Raw genomic sequence first — 19,293 nt, 5'->3', positions numbered from 1 at the left:
TAGGGTCTGTTTCGAAGCGGCTTGTCCCTTAGAACGTCCGCTGAACGAAACAAATAGCTGCTCCGTCTGTCTGAAAACAGACGAGCGAGACACATAAGCTCTTAACGCCCTGACTGGGCAAAGGGAGCTTTCGTCCATATTTCCTTCAGTGACCGGCAGGGCCGACAGGGAAATGACCTGTGCTCTGAACGGTGTATTGAGGGATTTAGGAACATAACCGTGCTTAGGTTTGAGTATAACTCTAGAGTCATTCGGCCCAAATTCCATGCACGTCGCGCTTACTGAGAGCGCGTGTAAGTCCCCTATGTGCTTCACTGAAGCGAGAGCCAGAAGAAACGCCGTCTTAAAAGACAGGTGTTTAAGATCAATCTCCTGCAAGGGCTCAAATGGATGACCTTTCATGGCTTCCAGTACCGTAGAAAGGTCCCATATAGGGACTGTGGGAGGTCTGGGAGGATTCAGTCTCTTAGCTCCACGAAGGAAGCGAATAACTAAATCATTCCTTCCAATAGACTGGCCGAGCGTGGTCGAAGAGAACACTGCTATGGCCGCTACATAGACTTTGAGCGTGGAAGGGGACCTGCCCTTATCCAACAGCTCCTGTAGGAAGGAAAGAACCTCCGTCACACCGCAATACAGGGGTGACACACCACGAGCTGTGCACCAGCTAGAGAACACTGACCATTTTGAGGCATAGAGACGTCGCGTAGACGGAGCTCTGGCCTGTGTGATAGTGTTTAGCACTCCCTGTGGGAGGTCAGCGGGTACCAGTTGATGGCCCACACATGGAGGGACCACAGCTCTGGGTGAGGATGCCAAATCGAGCCGTTGGCTTGAGAGAGGAGATCCCTCCTCAGAGGCACTGGCCACGGGGCGGTGCTTGCTAACTGCATCACGATTGGGAACCAAGGTTGGCTCATCCAAAGTGGGGCTACAAGCAGCACTGAGCATCCTTCTTCCCTGACCCGTTCTATCACCTGAGTCAGGAGGGAGACGGGGGGAAAAGCGTAGAGAGGACGGCGAGGCCACTCGTGGGTCAGCGCGTCCTTGCTCTTCGAGAAAAATTCTGGACAGTGAGCGTTTTCCTGAGACGCGAACAGGTCTACTTCCGCTCTGCCGAATTTCTTCCACAGCAGCTGGACTGTCTGTGGGTGCAAAGACCATTCTCCTGTCGGAACTTGGTTCCTGGACAGTCTGTCTGGTCCTATGTTTAGGAGCCCTGGCACGTGCGCTGCTCTCAGCGAGAGCAGGTTGCTGCGGGCCCATATCAGGAGGCGCCTGGTTAGCCTGTACAGAGTCAGGGACCTGAGGCCGCCCTGGCGATTTATGTAGGACACCACTGAGACGTTGTCTGAACGTATTAGCACGTGGTGCCCCTGTATGAGGAGACAAAAACGCGTGAGCGCTTTGCTCACTGCCAACATTTCGAGGCAGTTGATATGTAAGAGCTTCTCCCGCTTTGACCATAGGCCAAAAAACGGTCTGCCCTCGAGCAGCGCTCCCCATCCCGAGGTGGATGCGTCCGTGGACACCACCATCACTCTCGAGGAAGTCCCCAGGCTTACACCTGATTGGTACCAGTCTTTTGCCTCCCAAGGTTTCAAAGCTGCAATGCATGCTCGATTGACCTTGACGCGAAGCTGACCGGAGGCCCACGCTGAGCGTGGTACTCTCTTTCTGAGCCAGAACTGCAGTGGGCGCATGCGCAGAAGGCCCAACTGGAGAACTGAAGATGCTGAGGCCATCAGGCCGAGCATCCTTTGAAAGGCTTTGAGAGGGACTATCGCGCCGCAGCGGAACGCGCCGGCTGCGCGACGAATGTCTAGTGTGCGCTGAGATGACAGGCGTGCTGTCATTAGCAGCGAGTTCAGCTCTATTCCCAGAAAAGATATAATCTGTCTGGGGAAAAGTGAGCTCTTCTCCCAATTCACTGCGAGACCGAGATTCTCGAGGTGATCGAGTAAAATGGTCCTGTGCTCTACGAGCTCTGAGTGAGATTGGGCTAGAATCAGCCAGTCGTCCAGATAGTTCAGCACTCGTATGCCCCGTAATCTGAGGGGTGCGAGCGCTGCGTCCATGCACTTCGTAAATGTACGGGGTGCCAGAGACAAGCCGAAAGGCAGGACTGTGTACTGATATGCCTGGCCCTCGAAGGCGAATCTCAAAAATCGCCTGTGACGTGACGCTATCTGTATTTGAAAATACGCGTCTTTTAGATCTATTGACACAAACCAGTCCCCCTGGCGGACGTGCGCGAGGATTTTTCTGGTTGTGAGCATCCTGAACTGGCGCTTCATAAGCGCTCTGTTCAACTGCCGCAGATCTAGTATGGGTCTGAGACCCCCGTCTTTTTTGGGCACCAGGAAGTATCTGCTGTAAAGCCCCCCCTCGCTTTGAGCTTGAGATAGGGGTTCTATAGCCCCTTTGCTCAACAGTTTCAAAATCTCGGCTCGAAGTAGATGGGCTACTTTCGATTCTACCGTGGTCTCGACGCGCGCCATGAAGCGGCGAGGGCGTCGGCGAAACTGCAGCGAATAGCCTCCTTTTATGATGTTCAGCACCCATCTCGAAACCCCGGGAAGCTTTTCCCACGCAGGTGCGCGAGTAGCTAGGGGCCGGATGCGAAGCGCGCTCTGATCGGCTCGCGATACAGCGGCTTTTGTGTGCTGTGACATAAGGCAGGGGGCGCGCTGATAACAGCGGGCAGAATGCCCGCGCTCGACTCCTCCGCAGTGTTTAGCTGAGAGGAGGAGGGCTGGGCTAGTTTCATGTCTGTGTGTGGGCGTGGGCGCGGAGCGGCGGGCACGTACACCACCTTTACAGCATTGCTCGCGTGAGCAGAGCATATGCATACGGGTCCTGTATTCACAGGGACCGTGAGACATGTGGGAAGTAGCGTTAGTGGGCACTGGGTAGTGGGCACTTTTGCTACATTTGAAGCGCAATCGATCTGAGTCGATTTTATGTGCGCGCGCCCTGTGTGAAGGGCTGTGCTTGTGTGTAGGAATGGGCGCTGAGTAGCGGGCATTTTTTCTACACATGAAACACCGTCGGCCGTGGCCGGGACACCAGAAAATACACTCTTTAAGGGATTTATCTGGGTAGCCGTAAAAACGGCTTTTGTGTGCAGGCAAGCGGGTAATGGAACCGGCTTGTTGGCTGCTAAATACGCTGGACCAGTCACATTTCCTGGAACTGGACGAGCGGCAAGCTTTGGTGGAAGTCCGGCCGCAGCGGGACTTGGACACCGTCGCTTTCCTAGGCGTGCTAGGATGATTTCGGGGCCTCTGGCTTCAACACAACCTTCTGCCGCGGGCCACGCGGGGCGGGGCGGCGGCCGGATGAGCGAGAGCGCGGTCTCGAGCTCTGGGCTTGGCGGCGTTGAGAAGAGGAGGCGGCGGGCGGAGGCTTAGGCTGTGAGCTCTGAGCAGACGGTTTCGCACGGCCTGCTGCAGAACTGGAGCGCTTCGGGAGGAAGTGCTTCATGGCCTGGGTCGCTTTCTGCACCTCAGCGAACCTATCGGCGAAATCTTTGACCGAGGTTCCGAAGAGGCCGGCAGGGGAAAGCGGCGCGTCGAGGAACGCGGTGCGCTCCGACTCAGACATGTCAGAGAGCGTAAGCCACAGATGTCTCTCAGACACGGTGAGCGAGGCCATGCTCCGTCCGATGGCCTGTGCTGCTGACTTGGTGGCGCGAAGAGCGAGGTCTGTAGCGCTCCTCAAGTCCGGCACACAGATTGCGTCAGGTCCTTTCTCGTCCAGCTGGCGGAGGAGATCGGCCTGGTATATCTGAAGCGTGGCCATGGTGTGCAACGCTGACGCGGCCTGCCCGGCGGCGGAGAAAGCGCGGCGGAGCAGGGTTGACGTCGTGCGGCAGGCTTTTGAGGGCAGCGCCATCTTAGCACGCCGTCCAGCGGAGGGCGGGCATAAGTGCGCTGCGATAGCCTCTTCAACCGGCGGCAGGGAGTGGTAGCCTCTGTTCTTTGCGTCGTCAACAGCGGAGAACGCCAAAGAGACAGAGGACCGAGTCCTGGCCGAAAAAGGGGAGCCCCAAGATTTAGCGACTTCTTCATGAAGCTCAGGAAGAAAGGGCGCTGGCTTGGATGCAGGTGAAACGCGCTCCCCAGGCAGGAAGTAGCCGTCCAGCCGGTTATGAGCAGGCTGCTCAGGCGTAATCCACTCGAGGCCGAGGCTCGCCGTGGCCTGAGTGAGCACGCGCATGAGCTCCGCCTCAATGCTCGCTCTCTTTCCCGTAGAAGCACGGGCAGGAGGGGTGGGGTCCTCAGAGCCCGCCCAATCCTCACTGCCTGATGCTATGAGAGAGCAGGAATCCTCCTCTCGAAGCAGCGCGTCGATCTCATCAGCGTCATCGACAGAAGCGGCGGCAGACCGCGGCCGCTGTCCGTCCGTGAGCGAAGCTGATGAAACCGGAGAAGCAGGCGGGCGCACCGGCGAGCTTTGACGGCTGAGAGAGGGCTCCGGGATCCGCTGAGCGCGGCGCTTCTTACGGCGCGGCACAACAGCAGGTGTGGGCGCAGTCTCGGTGAACAGTGCCAAGCGAGTCCTCAGAGTCGCTAAAGGCAACAGCTCGCAGTGATGGCAGCCGCCATCAGCGAGCGCGAGAGCTGCGTGTTCTTGACCCAGGCAGGAAGCGCAGATGACATGGCGGTCCCCGTCGCTGAGTGCGGCTCTGCACGAGCCACAAGCAGGCATCTTGAAAAAGACGCAGCTCTTTTAGATAGTGTGAGTCGCGCCGGCGAACACACACACACAGTGCAATGAAAAGGATATAGGCGCTGGATAGCGCAGCAGGAAGGCGATGAAGGCGGCGCGGCCAGCAGCTTCTTCGACTCGTCCCGCTGAGGTGCTCCTTCAACAGCGCGGCTTCTTCTCGGATCCAGCGATGTGAGTTGCTTCGCTGAAGGATGAAAAATCAGAGAAATAATGCCTGCGAGCGGTATTTATAGACCTAAGCCACGCCCGTTTCGGCGGGACGTGACGCAGAGGGCGCGAAGCGCCCTCATTGGGTCTGACGTCACTCTAGGTCTCGCTCGATAGGCTTAAGCAGTTGCCAGCAGACCAGCCAATAGGCGCGCGAGCTGCCTCGCCTATGTCTGTATGCTGCCGCAACGCGTTTTACATTAATACAAAATTAAAGGATAAATTTTTTGGCTTCAGTATTCTCGTGGAAAAGGATTTTCCCCTAGCGTATTCTACGCAGTACGAGAGTATCTCTCGTAAGAGAACTTAGTCCTACACACAAGCGTTTCAAAGACAAAAACCTGACAAGTGTCTTGAAATACAACATCTGAACATTATCTTGAGGTGTGGCAACTGTAGTATAAGCTGTATATTATATATTTATATATTTATATTTTATTCCTCAATAAATCTTTAGACCTACAATGTTTTTATGTGGTTACAGCAGAAGAGTCTATTTACATTTAAATCAGGGAAATCCCCTACTACTACAAATGAAGCACCTGTGTGTTTGTATGAGTAGCAATCCTTGTATTTGTATTTGCTGAGAAAGTTTTTGTGTGCATGTGTGGCACGTAATATTTCATGGATCATCACACAGTAGACTCAGTCGCAGGAGTGTGCATGCCATTATTACTGGTGTCATAATGGAGGTTATGCAGTGTGTGTGTGTGTGTGTCATGTAAACCCTACGTTATCGGGACACAATGTCCCCACAAAGATCCGAAATCCTTGTCCTTGTGGGGAAATGTTTTGGTTCACATGAGAAAACAGCTTATAAATCATACTAAGTGATATTTTTTGTAAATGAAGACAGTTTTCTGTGATGGGTAGGCTTAAGGGTAGTGTTAGTCTAAAGGGATAGAATATACAGTTTGTACAGTCTAAAAACCATTATGTCTATGGAAAGTCAGCTTAAAACATGAAAACACAACGTGTGAGTGTGTGTTTGTCTCCCCCTCAAAGCTCGATCTGAGCAGGAAACTGTGTGGGAGTAGCACCTGTCTCAAATAAGCCACTCACACACACACACACACACACACTGAAACACTGAAACACACTTACAGCCCAATCTTGGTTTTGATCAGTGACAACTAAGCTCAAACTGAAGACTTTAACTGAATTCACTTCAGCTTCATATTTTGAACAGTAGTTCAATATTTCTGTATTATTACTGAAATTAACAGTACTATGAGACAAGAAATTGCAATGAACTATTATGGAAAAAGAACATGATGAAACAAAATAACAAATAGATACCCGTAAGCATTTTGTCACTAAAAGTGAAATACAGTGCCTATATCTTTAGTTCTGATTTTTATGCCACAATTTTGTTATTCACAGGAATAATTCAAATGAATTCACTCACTCTTATGAAATTGAAACAATACTTTAAGCTGTTTTTTAAAACATTGTTTTAAAATCATAACATTTTTGAACTGTAGTTGTATATAATGTAGACTTATAATTTAAAACTGCATTTTTGTAAACTGTTATTTAATACAATTATACATATACAAATACATATTATTATAATTAATTAGAATGATATACACTAAAGTTTGCGGTAAGTAAGAAATTAATAATTTTATTCAGCCAGGATGCTTTAATATGATCAGATGTGGGAGTAAAGACAGTTATAATGTATCAAGTTTTCCACAGAAATATGAAGCAGCACAGCTGTTTTCAACATTGATATAATAATAAATATTTCTTGAGCAGCAAATCAGCATATTAGGATGATTTCTGAAGGATCATGTGACACTGAAGACTAAAGTAATGATGCTGAAAATTCTTCAGCAAAGGAATAAATGACATTTAAAAAAATATTCAAATAGAAAACAGTTTAAACTGTAATGACATTTCACAATATGTCTGTTTTTAGTGTTTTAATTTGAATAGTTGGTTAACCACGAATGTGATTAAATCCTTCTTGCATCATTGTTCTTGTTGTCTCTCCAGGCCTGGAAGAAGCGCTGGTTTATCCTGCGGAGCGGGCGCATGAGCGGAGACCCGGATGTTCTGGAGTACTACAAGAGTGACCATGCCAAAAAGCCCATTCGCATCATCGACCTGCACTGCTGCGAGCAGGTGGACGCGGGACTCACCTTCAAACGCAAAGAGTTCCAGGACAGCTTTGTGTTCGACATCAAGACGGCCGAGAGAACCTTCTACCTGGTGGCAGAAACGGAGGAGGAGATGACCCGCTGGGTTCGCTCGATCTGCCAACTGTGCGGATTCAACCAGTCAGAGGACAATCATCACGGTAGGAGAATCATTTTGAATCACTTTGGGGTTGACTCTGATCAATACAGCTCATGTATCCATGTTCACCTATAGGCAATGTTACCGTAGTATATTCATGCCATTATCTATGTGGTTTTACAGTAACAGTGCTCTCATCTGGAGCAATGTGCTATTTTTCTTTCCCCTCTGAGCTGATGATACGACAGATAGAATACGATCACAAGTAACCTGATACCATTTCTTATTGCTTTCCTTTTCCCACCCACCACCACCTCTTTTCTCTGTCATTTGAGAAAGTCGGGATGGACCAGCCCTGCCAAATGGATGCAGTGTCTGAAAGGTTTATTGATTTTTTTTTTCTCCTTTTGTTTTGTTAAAGAAAAGGGAGTGAACGCTGCCCATCAACGCAGGAACAGCGCTGGTGTTTATTCTAGAGACAGTTGTTTTTGACATAAAGAGGACTCTGTGTTTGTGATCCGGCTGCTTGTGGATTACAGTCAGTGGATTACAGTACACCTTTAATTTACAATAAAAGACAGAACTGTAAATGATAAACTATACAGTATGTATATATATATATATATATATATATATACTGTATATATGAAGAGTTCAGATGCAAAAGCCTCTAAGTGCCATCTGAAATTTTTTTCTAGAATGATCATTTTTATCAAGCTTGTATATTTAAGTTCAATAATTTCACTTAAATGGCAATGCAAATTACTTATTAATTGTCATTTAAGTGAAATTACTTAACTTAAATATACAAGCTTTATAAAAATGATCATTCTAGAAGAAAATTTCAGATGGCCCTTAGAGGCTTTTGCATCTGAACTCTTCATATATATATATATATATATATATATATATATATATATATATATATATATATATATATATATATACACATACACACACATATATATATACACATATACTGTATATGTATCTATATTCTAGAGACAGAAATGCTGATTGTTTTTATTGTAAAGAGGAATTTGTGTTTTTTGTTAGATGGATGGATGGATGGATATCCATCCATCCATCCATCCATCCATCCATCCATCCATCCATCCATCCATCCATCCATCCATCCATCTAACAAAAAACACAAATGGATGGATGGATGGATGGATGGATGGATGAATGCATAGATAGATGGATGGATGGATGGATGGATGGATGGATGAATAGATAGATAGATAGATGGATGGATGGATGGATGGATGGATGGATGCATAGATAGATGGATGGATGGATGGATGGATGCATAGATAGATAGATAGATAGATAGATAGATAGATAGATAGATAGATAGATAGATAGATAGATAGATAGATAGATAGATAGATAGATAGATAGATAGATAGATAGATAGATAGATAGATAGATAGATAGATAGATAGATAGATAGATAGATATTAAAGACTTTAAGGAATTTAACAAAATATTTTTAATTTGCTTGTGTATTACAGTCAGTTCTGGTGTAGTTTATATCACTTTCTATTGAAATATTGTAAATATTTCTATTAAAATCTTTCTATTAAAATAAAAGACAGAATTGTAGGTGGGACAATTATTAAAAAAATATATATTCATAAAATAATATATTAATGAATAATAAAAAATAAAGAAGCTGAACGACATAGTAATAAACAAAACATTGTATAATACACCGGAAGATTTTACAGTTTCCAGGGAATGGACATTCTGACAAATCTTAATGCACTGTCACTTTGGATGACGTCTACAAAATGAATAAATGTAAACATAACTGAGAACTCCATTCATACAGGAATATGGTGTTTTTCTCTCTTTTGTTCACCAGCTCAGTCATTTCCATCATGGATGTAATGTAAAGCATAGATTTCTTATTGATTCAGTGCAGTGCATATAGTTTTGTAACTACCCTGTTTTTCCCAAGATAGTTAAATCATGCTTTCCATTCTTTTGCTACTCTTTGCACAATTAAAGGAGTAGTTCACCCTAAAACTGAATATCTGGTCATCATATACTCACAGTCACTGGGTTTGAAGTCAGTGATGAGGTCAGTTTCTCATCCAGTTATGACGAGATGTCAATATTTATAGATGTTAATATTTATATCTGGGTGAATGCTTCCTTTAATAGGTTCTTTCTCAGAAAGCCTCGTGTATTTCTGATGTGAAACTGAATGTGTCATTTAGTGGATTAAGAGTTATTATTAATATAGAGTGTGACGTTTAGGGCCATTCTGCACCCAGTGGACCTTTTTTGGTATAAAGGAAAGCAAACCAAGAGGACGAAAATGTTGGTGTTTGTGATGTATGGGAATAATCATAGAAAAGTCATTGAAGTTTATTGGTAAAAAGGTGTGGGAATATACACAATTATGACTTAAATTATACGTCATCTTTATTATCTAGGGCAGTTTCTCTGATAGAACGGCCTGTTCTCTCTCTGCATTGTGTTTTAAAACAGATTCTCCCTTGAATTAATTTCACACAGATTTGTATTCTTCATGTCTGATGGTTGATACATGGTCTTTAGGGGGTGTACATTAACTGCAGCCAGTGTCCTAGATGTCATTGTATTATTTGCTCCATGTTTTCTTGTTAAAAAGATCAGTTTCCACCCACTGAGGTGTGTACATTTTCACTCGATGAGCAATAGAGGTCGACGGTCTTGGTAATGAGAAAGTCATGCATGGTTTTTGGCAGTCACCGTCCGAAGCATGAGAACCTTATCTGACCCTTTTCAACAGGCCAGCCAGCAGCACTTGACTTGTGGGTCACACGAAAAACAAATACACCCTCACACTTTTGGTAAAAGAAAATAATTATGATTATTTGTATATAGTTATATTTTAATATATTAAAATAGTTTTACATTGTATTTACATTTATACATGTATATATACTGTATATATATAATTACATACTTTCGATTTTTTTTTTTTTTTTTTTTTTTTGAAGAAATGGAAATCTAAAAATATAGAGAGAATAAAGATAAAATAATTAGATATAAAGATAAAAAACATTAAAATGACAAGAAAAAAAATACTAGTACTAATATAAAAATAATATAAAATCATTGAAAGTCCCTGTGAACCGGAAGTTGCAACTGACTTTACTTTACAACAACAACTTTACAGTGTTGTGATGTATTTCCGAATGAAACTGAATATTGAATAGAGGGCGGGGTTTTACTATAGCGCATTTTTCTGTGTATTAACTTGCACGGATTAATTGTTCACCACAAGACTAGTAATGTGCGCTAACAAAGTATATGGGGTCAATTTTGATTTCATGATGAAACAGCAAAATGTTGCTGGGTTAGTTTTAGAATGACCTTTGTCACATAACACCCATTAACACCCAGTTTTACAAACACACACATTTTTGTCCATAGATCTATGGGTGAAAACTCCAGCCACCTCATGACCTTCTGTGCTCTTACACACACATACACACACACTGTGTCAGTGGTGTGCTCACATCCACTTACCTCCTCTGGCAAATGGTAAAGGCTGATTTGAAACAGAACCATTTTTTATGAGATGCAGCCACAGTCTCTTAGAGAATAAAACACACACCGCAACTGCACTAGAGATCAGAGCGGCTCTCCTCCCCTCCCCAGATAAATGCTGCGCTCGACCTCTCTTTTCCCCAAGCAAGTATCAAGTTGTCAGCTGCGCTGTGAGCATGAAAAATGGGAGAGCCCAGTTTGCCTCAGAGCAAGTTAGCATTGATAGTCGGCCCGCAGCGCATTGTGTCTGTTTGCCGGAGCTTTGGGGACTTGTCTTGCTCGTGTGGTGCTTCAAGGGGATGAAACAAGAGTGTGTCAAGTGCAAATAGACTGTTTGTTTCTGTGTGTGTGTGTGTGGCTGATCGTTGAAATGTGTATTAAGCGTAGCTAATTTCATATCACATGACTGAAATGTCACTTGACAGCCATGACTAGATAAAATGGAAATCAAATGAAACTGTGGCTTTCAGTAGTACAGAGGTCAACTTATCTACAGTAGATCTATCTTTATTTTATTCAACAAAGATTAATTAAATTGATCAAAAGTGACAGTAAAGACATTTACAATGTTATAAATGATTTCTATTTCAAAAGGACAGCATTTATTTGTTTTTGTAAACATACAAAATAAATTTACTGTATTTTTTTTGCTAGTTGTAAGTAATGTTGTATCTTTACCGTAACAATGTAATCAAAATTGTATTTATTAAAACCAGTATTTTTAAGCATTTTTACATTTATTACAAAATAATACCTATAAGAATGCAGTTACAAATTTCTGATTACATCTAGTTTATTCATGAACTGATGTTCTGTATTTTAAGTATTTTAAGATGATCAGTCGTCAAAGCTCAGTAAACACTGCAGGTGTCATGATGGTCAGTGACACACAAGGAGATGCACCTTTAATTTCACTGATTTCTCACTAAAAAAACCCCTCAGATTCTGTTTTCAGTCATATCAGGTTTGATTTTGACGTTACATAAAGCAGTGATATCTAAGTGGGTTATTTTTTTTACCTACTTTTTAATTAGTCTTCCCATTAACTCTATTATTTGACGAATTTAAGGATGCAGAGCACCAAGAAAAACAAGAGGCGGGCCAATCATAGCATGATAGAGGCATTGCCTCCTATCACATGACTTTTACCCATTCATTCTCTATTACCCCCCATCAAACCAAACCCACGGCACACCTTAGAACTTTGTAATGGCATTTTTCATATTATTGGAGGGGTCTTGTGTACTTTGGATTATTTTCTCTTGCAATTTTTTGAGGAGGCACTGCCTCCCTTGCAGTGGGGAGGCAGTGGGAGGGATATAAAACATATAGCTAGACATCTTTAGAGAAACATTATACAGTGCATGCAAAGAATGTACTCATGAAAGCTTGAGTGAGTTTCTTATTTCATATCATAAATCCATCTGCAATACATATTCACATTGTAAAAGTCTTTTTTCAATATCCTCACCCCTCTGTGTCCGTCCAACGGATTGATTGGTGTCGGTAAAGTGTCTGGCCACTGGAGAGTATGGACATCTGTTCTCCTCATGTCACTCCAGCATTCACTGATTTTTAGTTGTATGTTGGTCTTCTGTTTATAGAGTTCTGCAGGGAAGATGTATTTTTGTAGGCCAAAACCCAGAAACGATAGCATTTTAGCTCTTCCGTTTCATTGTATTTAAATCAATTGGCTTTTTGAGCGGGTTTTTGGTTAAATGCCTGAAATAAGGTCTTTGGAGAACACCAGATAAAGATATTTTCATGTTTTATTCTGACATAAAACACATACCCCCTAAAGCTTTTACTTGTCTTGACAAGTGGTTAAATGGGACTAGCACAGAGGTTGCCTGGGACATTAAACTACATTAAACAGTTAAAGTTATAGTCCGCTTTTACAGCCTCATTGTGTTTATAATCATGCTCTTGCAAACTATTATAACTCAAACTTTCAGGGAAAATGTTTATTAAATAAAGACTAAAAGAGTTGTTTGAATCTTAATGGTGGTGACGTTGAAGTCATGCTTTAGTTAGTTTATAGCCTACATTCAGCTTTTTACTTCTGGTGGATGTATTTAGGCTTCATAATTCATAAAAGTTGTGTTCATTCGTGAATATTATCATGATGAACAAAACATGTAAGAATCAAATGTTTAGGTTTGATTTTCTGCAATAATCCAAAAGCCAATGGACATTTTTTTATTGTGATGCTGACTACTTATGGGTTGACCTACAAAAAAACATAATCTCATCAGCACTCTACTGTAAGTGTCCCAGCTGATCTCTGAGGATCTCTGTAGTAGCTGAACAGCGGGAGATCTTTGAACTTGTTCTTACCAGTCTCATCCATGCCAACTATGAATGGTGTAGGTGGTACAGCAGACATTGGTGGATTTTTTTAGATAGACTTCATTGATTTGATCTTTGATTATACCAGTGAAGAAAAAATGTTGGAATTTTTGGAAACAACCTCCATTTTGTCTTGTCATGACTCCGGTTTTGGGAATGGCGTTAAAGCGTTAGTCCACCCACTCACCCTCATGCCATCCCAGATGTATTGTAAGCTCTTCAAACGGTCCTTTATTGGCATTTGTGGTTCTTATATGGAAATGGTTTGGACATGTTTTTTTGCAAATGACTTACCTTGTGCACTCCAAATTCACTCACATTAGAACGAGATTAAGAATAAATTCATGTGTGTATGTGTGTGTTGTGAATTAGGCAGAGATTTTTCATGAGAAGTTCTTCTGTGTGTACAAATGTGAAATAATCCATGCAATTATTATTGAATGAAGCCCAATGTCTACTGAAGGGAAACAAAAGATGCGTCTAAGAAAAAATAGTAAACTTTTATTCTTTAACTAGAAACCATCACTACTGGTCAACTGTCATATGTACGGTTATGAGAGGTTCGAGTTTATGCATTGTTATGCTTGTGCGAGAAGTGAAATGATATGCCTATCACCTGACCATCTTTGTGTCTGGCTTTCTTTGTAACAAATTATGTGTTTTGGTAAACACTGTTACAAAGACCATAAACTCGCATAAGAAGCCATGATTAAAATTTCCCAACTAAAGGCAACACTGATCCCCATAATGGTGATTTTAATACATCAACATCTAAACCTCTGTTAATTCTCAATAAGAACTTCTGTAGACGTCTGACAGAAATAAAGTCAGTCTGGTTAGTAATAAGTGAAGCTGGTAATGCTGTTTGTGCTGTGCTGAGATCTTCACAGATTTAATGTCTTCTTTTCTCTTCAGCTGATTTAATCTAAGGCTGTGACTAAAAGTCAGTTGTAGTTCTTGTGTTTCTCTTTACTTCAGTGATTCTGCTTGTTAACAGCAGGTATTCATCACTAATGCTCAATCATCACATAATTAATCACTTAATTAACTTTAACACTGCTTCAGTGTTACTTTAACACTCTGTAGAGTGGGACCACATGTGCTCTGAGCAGTGTTGATTTAACACTAGGGATTTTGCTGTGTACTGATACACATGCATTTTATTTCACAACTGTTTACGTTCACTTAAGACATAACCAACTATGTTTACTAAGATACTCGTAAAGACGGTATTTTTTTACATAATTTTGTGTGATTTCATCACTTCAAGTGCAAGAAGACGTGAAAAAGAATTCAGTGCAGTATTCAAAGCGCTTTCTGGGCGCGCGCTTCGGATGTTTGCGCACAGCCAACTTCTTGTCACCCCTACTTCATAGATATCCTTCTCGGAAACATCCATTCTGATCTCTGTTTGCTCTGTTGTCGTGTTTCTTTGTCACAAGCAATGTACTGTACATGCTGTATGCTATCGGTTGTTGTTATCAGAGCGCGAGTACATAAGCACATCAGTATCAGGCCCAATACAATATGGTATACGGTATCGATGTATCCCTAGATCTTACAGATGAATAATGGCATTCTTCAGGAATGTGCCTTCAGGCATCTTGCATAACTTTCTTTTTACTTTTTGTTTCATACACACGTTCAAATATGTTAAAAGGCCACTTTTGTTGTTTAAAGTGTTGTTATGTCTGTCCCTGTTGCATTTTATCAAGATATACTCACAACTTGAACATAAACAAAAACTAGTGACATGGAGAGGTGATTAAACATACAAAAACAGTTTCCCCCCCCCTTTATTCATAGGGATTTTAATTCTAGCATTAAATCAAAGGGGAAAAAAGAACAACAGTAACATTTCAGTCCCTGCCCATTGGGAAGCTTTGGGGATTCCCTGGATGAGTAAGGTAGTAAGTTATTTTGCCTAGCAGAAGTTCTTTTTCAAGCAGACACCGATGGTTGAAGTTGAAGACTGCAGTGCTGTGCCCTCTGGATAGTCAAAACAATGATTCAGCGCTTAAGTGTGACGTGACTCTTATCTGTCTGCCCGAGTGTCTGCCTCCAGGTTTCATTTTCTCAGTATGTGTTTACCGAAGAGCTTCTGACTAATGTAGAGCCATATCCTCCCTGTGCTGACGCAAAGAATAGTATGTCTCTTTGTTCATGCGTTTCTGAACAAGCATGAGTGTGTGTAGGGTTGGGCGTTATGACAGTTGGAGGAGTGGGGTAAGATGTGCCACTTTTTACTTAAAGGGATAGTTCACCCAAAAAATGAAAACTCTGTCATGATTTACTCACCCGCATGACGTTCTAAACCTGTATGGCTTTTTTTATTTTGTGGAACATAAAAGACAATATTTTGAAGAATGTTTCCGTTTTTGTCTATACAGTAAAAGTCAATGGGGTCCAAACATTGGACCCCATTGACTTTCATTGTAAGAAAAAAAAAACAAAAAACGATTATTTATACCAAGATATAACATTTAATATATAAGATACCTTCTTGTGAGCATATTTGTTACCGCATTAGTGTGTGTGTGTAAGGCTGTGTGCTCCGGTGGGGGATGGTGTGGCAGCAGAAGGCTGTTATCGATGCTCTGATCTGTCTGTCAGGGTTTGGTTGGAGTGCATGGGGATGGGATGGCAAGCTGCTCATGGGACAAACACCAAGGTTAGACAAGGGCAACCCAGCCCAGTGCAGCATGAGGATGGCCCCTCCCAAATACACACACAAAATGCCCTTCAATCCTATCGATTTTTGTTGAAATAACGAGACGCCATGCTGCTTTGGGGTCAGATTGCTGATGCCACTCAGTGCTCTGCCGGGGACTGCAGCTCAGCATCCCAGAATCCCCACGCTCATCGCCATAGCAGCATACTTGAAGTGTGTTACCCGATCCAAGCCTGATGGGACCCGATAAACCTTTGGATTGCGGGCCGGGTTTTCATGCCTCAGGTTGTAATTAATCAAATAAAATGATTAACAAATATATAAATTTGATTGTAATGATAATCCTTTTTAACAAATAATTCTAATAACAATAACTATATAAAGTATTCCTTAAAGTTTTTAAGGAATATCACACATTATTTTTCTTTTTAACAATTTTGTGCAGCACTTTGTTTGCCAAAAATATACAATTAATTATATTTTAACTTGATTACATTTTAAAAGATTAATTAAATTGTTAATGTTTTATGCCTTAATTTGATTATTTTTTATCATTTTGTATGAAATCATAAATCCAGGACAATTAAGGCAGACAACACAGAATTTCTGTAAAATTAAAACATTTCATAGGGCCCTATTTTTGTAAAAATGTTAATACATAATTAAATTATTAAAGTTTTATGAATTCAATTGACTAGACATGCTTTTTGATTATTAACATTTAATGAAATAGTTAAAATGGAATCAAGAAAAATTTTAACGGAAAACTTGGGAAGAATTTGGGATTTTATGGGGCCCTAAAATGTTATTTTTATAAACTTTTAATAAGTTCTTGTTAAATTAAATGTTTCATTATTCTACTTAGACATGCTTTTATATATATATATATATATATATATATATATATATATATATATATATATATATATATATATATATATATATAAATATAATCCTTAAATCCAGAATCCGTTAAATATGGGGTTGGTGGAAACAGATTTTGAGGGGAAAAAATTGGGGAAAAATATGGTTTTCATAAGGCCCTATTTATAGATGATTCTGCATATTAAGATGAGGAAGGAGAAAGTATTCACATCAAAAAAATGCACACTTCATGTTTAATAGCTTATACTTGCAGACCTCTACAGCATACACAGTTGGCCATGTTATAGTACAGTATAATTGTAAGTCACAATTTTAAGCATAAAAGCATAAAAGCCAGAGTTGAAAAATCACCGTTATATGACAGTCATTTGCTGCATCCAAATCACAGCCCTACTATATAGTAGGCGAAATCAGTATGAGAAAATAGTCTGTTTTGATTCTAAGTATTCATAAAACAGTAGGCGAAAAGTACCCAGATGGCCTACTAGCTTATGAGGTGCACATCCACTGAACACTTTACTATCCCATGAGGCCACAGAAGAGGAGCTGTGAATGGCAGTGAAGGAACACAACTGACAACGTAGGTCACAAGATAATGACAACATGACTGATGCAGTACGTCACTCATACAACATACATTCATACTATATAGTATACTTTTTTAGCGGTCGTGAGGTATGCACTCAGAGATTATGCAATCTTAGACAAAGCAATTGGGACATTTTTCAACTTTGTGAAGTCTTCGTAGAGCATTAACTAGAGTCCACCTTCTCAGGAATATTACCTTTGGACGTTAATGCCCGATGAGATCATCCGCTCAAAAAATAGCACCGTTATCGCATTTATGTCACTGACGAATGAAAAGAGGGGTGTAATTTTGCTCTGTGTGCGGTGTGCTCGTAGATCTTTATGTAAATCTGTCTTGGCCACCGGGAGTGGATGAAAAGTGAGTCAAAATGAAAATGGAAAGAGCAGAGAGCCTCTATCAATCATTGTGTCATTTACGTCACCAAGCTCTAGCTATTCGCTTCTCCACGAAAGAGACACCTGGCCTCTTACAGAAGGCTGAATAGATGAGAAAACAGCAAAATCCTACATCAAAATGTATGTTTATCTACAGGTGACTTCCTCTTTAAGTTAAAAGTAATGGCCTATCTATTAGTGAACATGATTCAGACACATAAGCTGTGGTTCTCAAGTGGGAGATTTGGGTTCATTCCCAGCACGTTTGAGCTTCAGCAATAACCAATGAGGTTCATTCTCGTGTTACGCAGCACGTTTGAGCTTCAGCAAGAACCAATGAGGTTCATTCTCGTGTTACGCATCACGTTTGAGCTTCAGCAAGAACCAATGAGGTTCATTCTCGTGTTACGCAGCACGTTTGAGCTTCAGCGAGAACCAATGAGGTTCATTCTCATGTTACGCAGCACGTTTGAGCTTCAGCAAGAACCAATGAGGTTCATTCTCGTGTTACGCATCACGTTTGAGCTTCAGCAAGAACCAATGAGGTTCATTCTCGTGTTACGCATCACGTTTGAGCTTCAGCAAGAACCAATGAGGTTCATTCTCGTGTTACGCAGCACAATTGAGCTTCAGCAAGAACCAATGAGGTTCATTCTCGTGTTACGCAGCACGTTTGAGCTTCAGCAAGAACCAATGAGGTTCATTCTCGTGTTATGCAGCACGTTTGAGCTTCAGCAAGAACCAATGAGGTTCATTCTCGTGTTACGCAACATGTTTGAGCTTCTGCAAGAACCAATGAGGTTCATTCTCGTGTTACGCATCACGTTTGAGCTTCAGCAAGAACCAATGAGGTTCATTCTCGTGTTACGCAACACGTTTGAGCTTCAGCAAGAACCAATGAGGTTCATTCTCGTGTCACGCAACACGTTTGAACTTCAGCAAGAACCAATGAGGTTCATTCTCGTGTCACGCAACACGTTTGAACTTCAGCAAGAACCAATGAGGTTCATTCTCGTGTCACGCAACACGTTTGAACTTCAGCAAGAACCAATGAGGTTCATTCTCGTGTTACGCAGCACGTTTGAGCTTCAGCAAGAACCAATGAGGTTCATTCTCGTGTTACGCATCACGTTTGAGCTTCAGCAAGAACCAATGAGGTTCATTCTCGTGTTACGCATCACGTTTGAGCTTCAGCAAGAACCAATGAGGTTCATTCTCGTGTCACGCAACACGTTTGAACTTCAGCAAGAACCAATGAGGTTCATTCTCGTGTCACGCAACACGTTTGAACTTCAGCAAGAACCAATGAGGTTCATTCTCGTGTTACGCAGCACGTTTGAGCTTCAGCAAGAACCAATGAGGTTCATTCTCGTGTTACGCATCACGTTTGAGCTTCAGCAAGAACCAATGAGGTTCATTCTCGTGTCACGCAACACGTTTGAACTTCAGCAAGAACCAATGAGGTTCATTCTCGTGTCACGCAACACGTTTGAACTTCAGCAAGAACCAATGAGGTTCATTCTCGTGTTACGCAGCACGTTTGAGCTTCTGCAAGAACCAATGAGGTTCATTCTCGTGTTACGCAGCACGTTTGAGCTTCTGCAAGAACCAATGAGGTTTGTTCTCATGCGGCAAGCAGGTTTGGTTGAGCTTCTGTTTCTGATCAATGTTTATATGTGAATAAAAGCCTA

General features: G+C 42.1%; 1 protein-coding gene across 1 annotated transcript in view; it reads left to right on the top strand.

Annotated features, from left to right (window-relative positions):
- gab2 (GRB2-associated binding protein 2) overlaps positions 1-19,293 on the top strand; it is a 78,655-nt gene that overhangs the window by 37,065 nt on the left and 22,297 nt on the right. Inside the window, exon 2 of the mRNA XM_081371501.1 lies at positions 6,943-7,246. Within this exon, the coding sequence (XP_081227627.1) occupies positions 6,943-7,246 (304 nt within the window). The remainder of the gene's footprint in view (positions 1-6,942; positions 7,247-19,293) is intronic.

This window comes from Scardinius erythrophthalmus (assembly GCF_964197995.2).
Source record: "Scardinius erythrophthalmus genome assembly, chromosome: 7".
NCBI lineage: Eukaryota > Metazoa > Chordata > Actinopteri > Cypriniformes > Leuciscidae > Scardinius > Scardinius erythrophthalmus.
The sequence above is the reverse complement of the archived record's forward strand: the minus strand, read 5'-3'. Positions and strand labels throughout refer to the sequence as shown.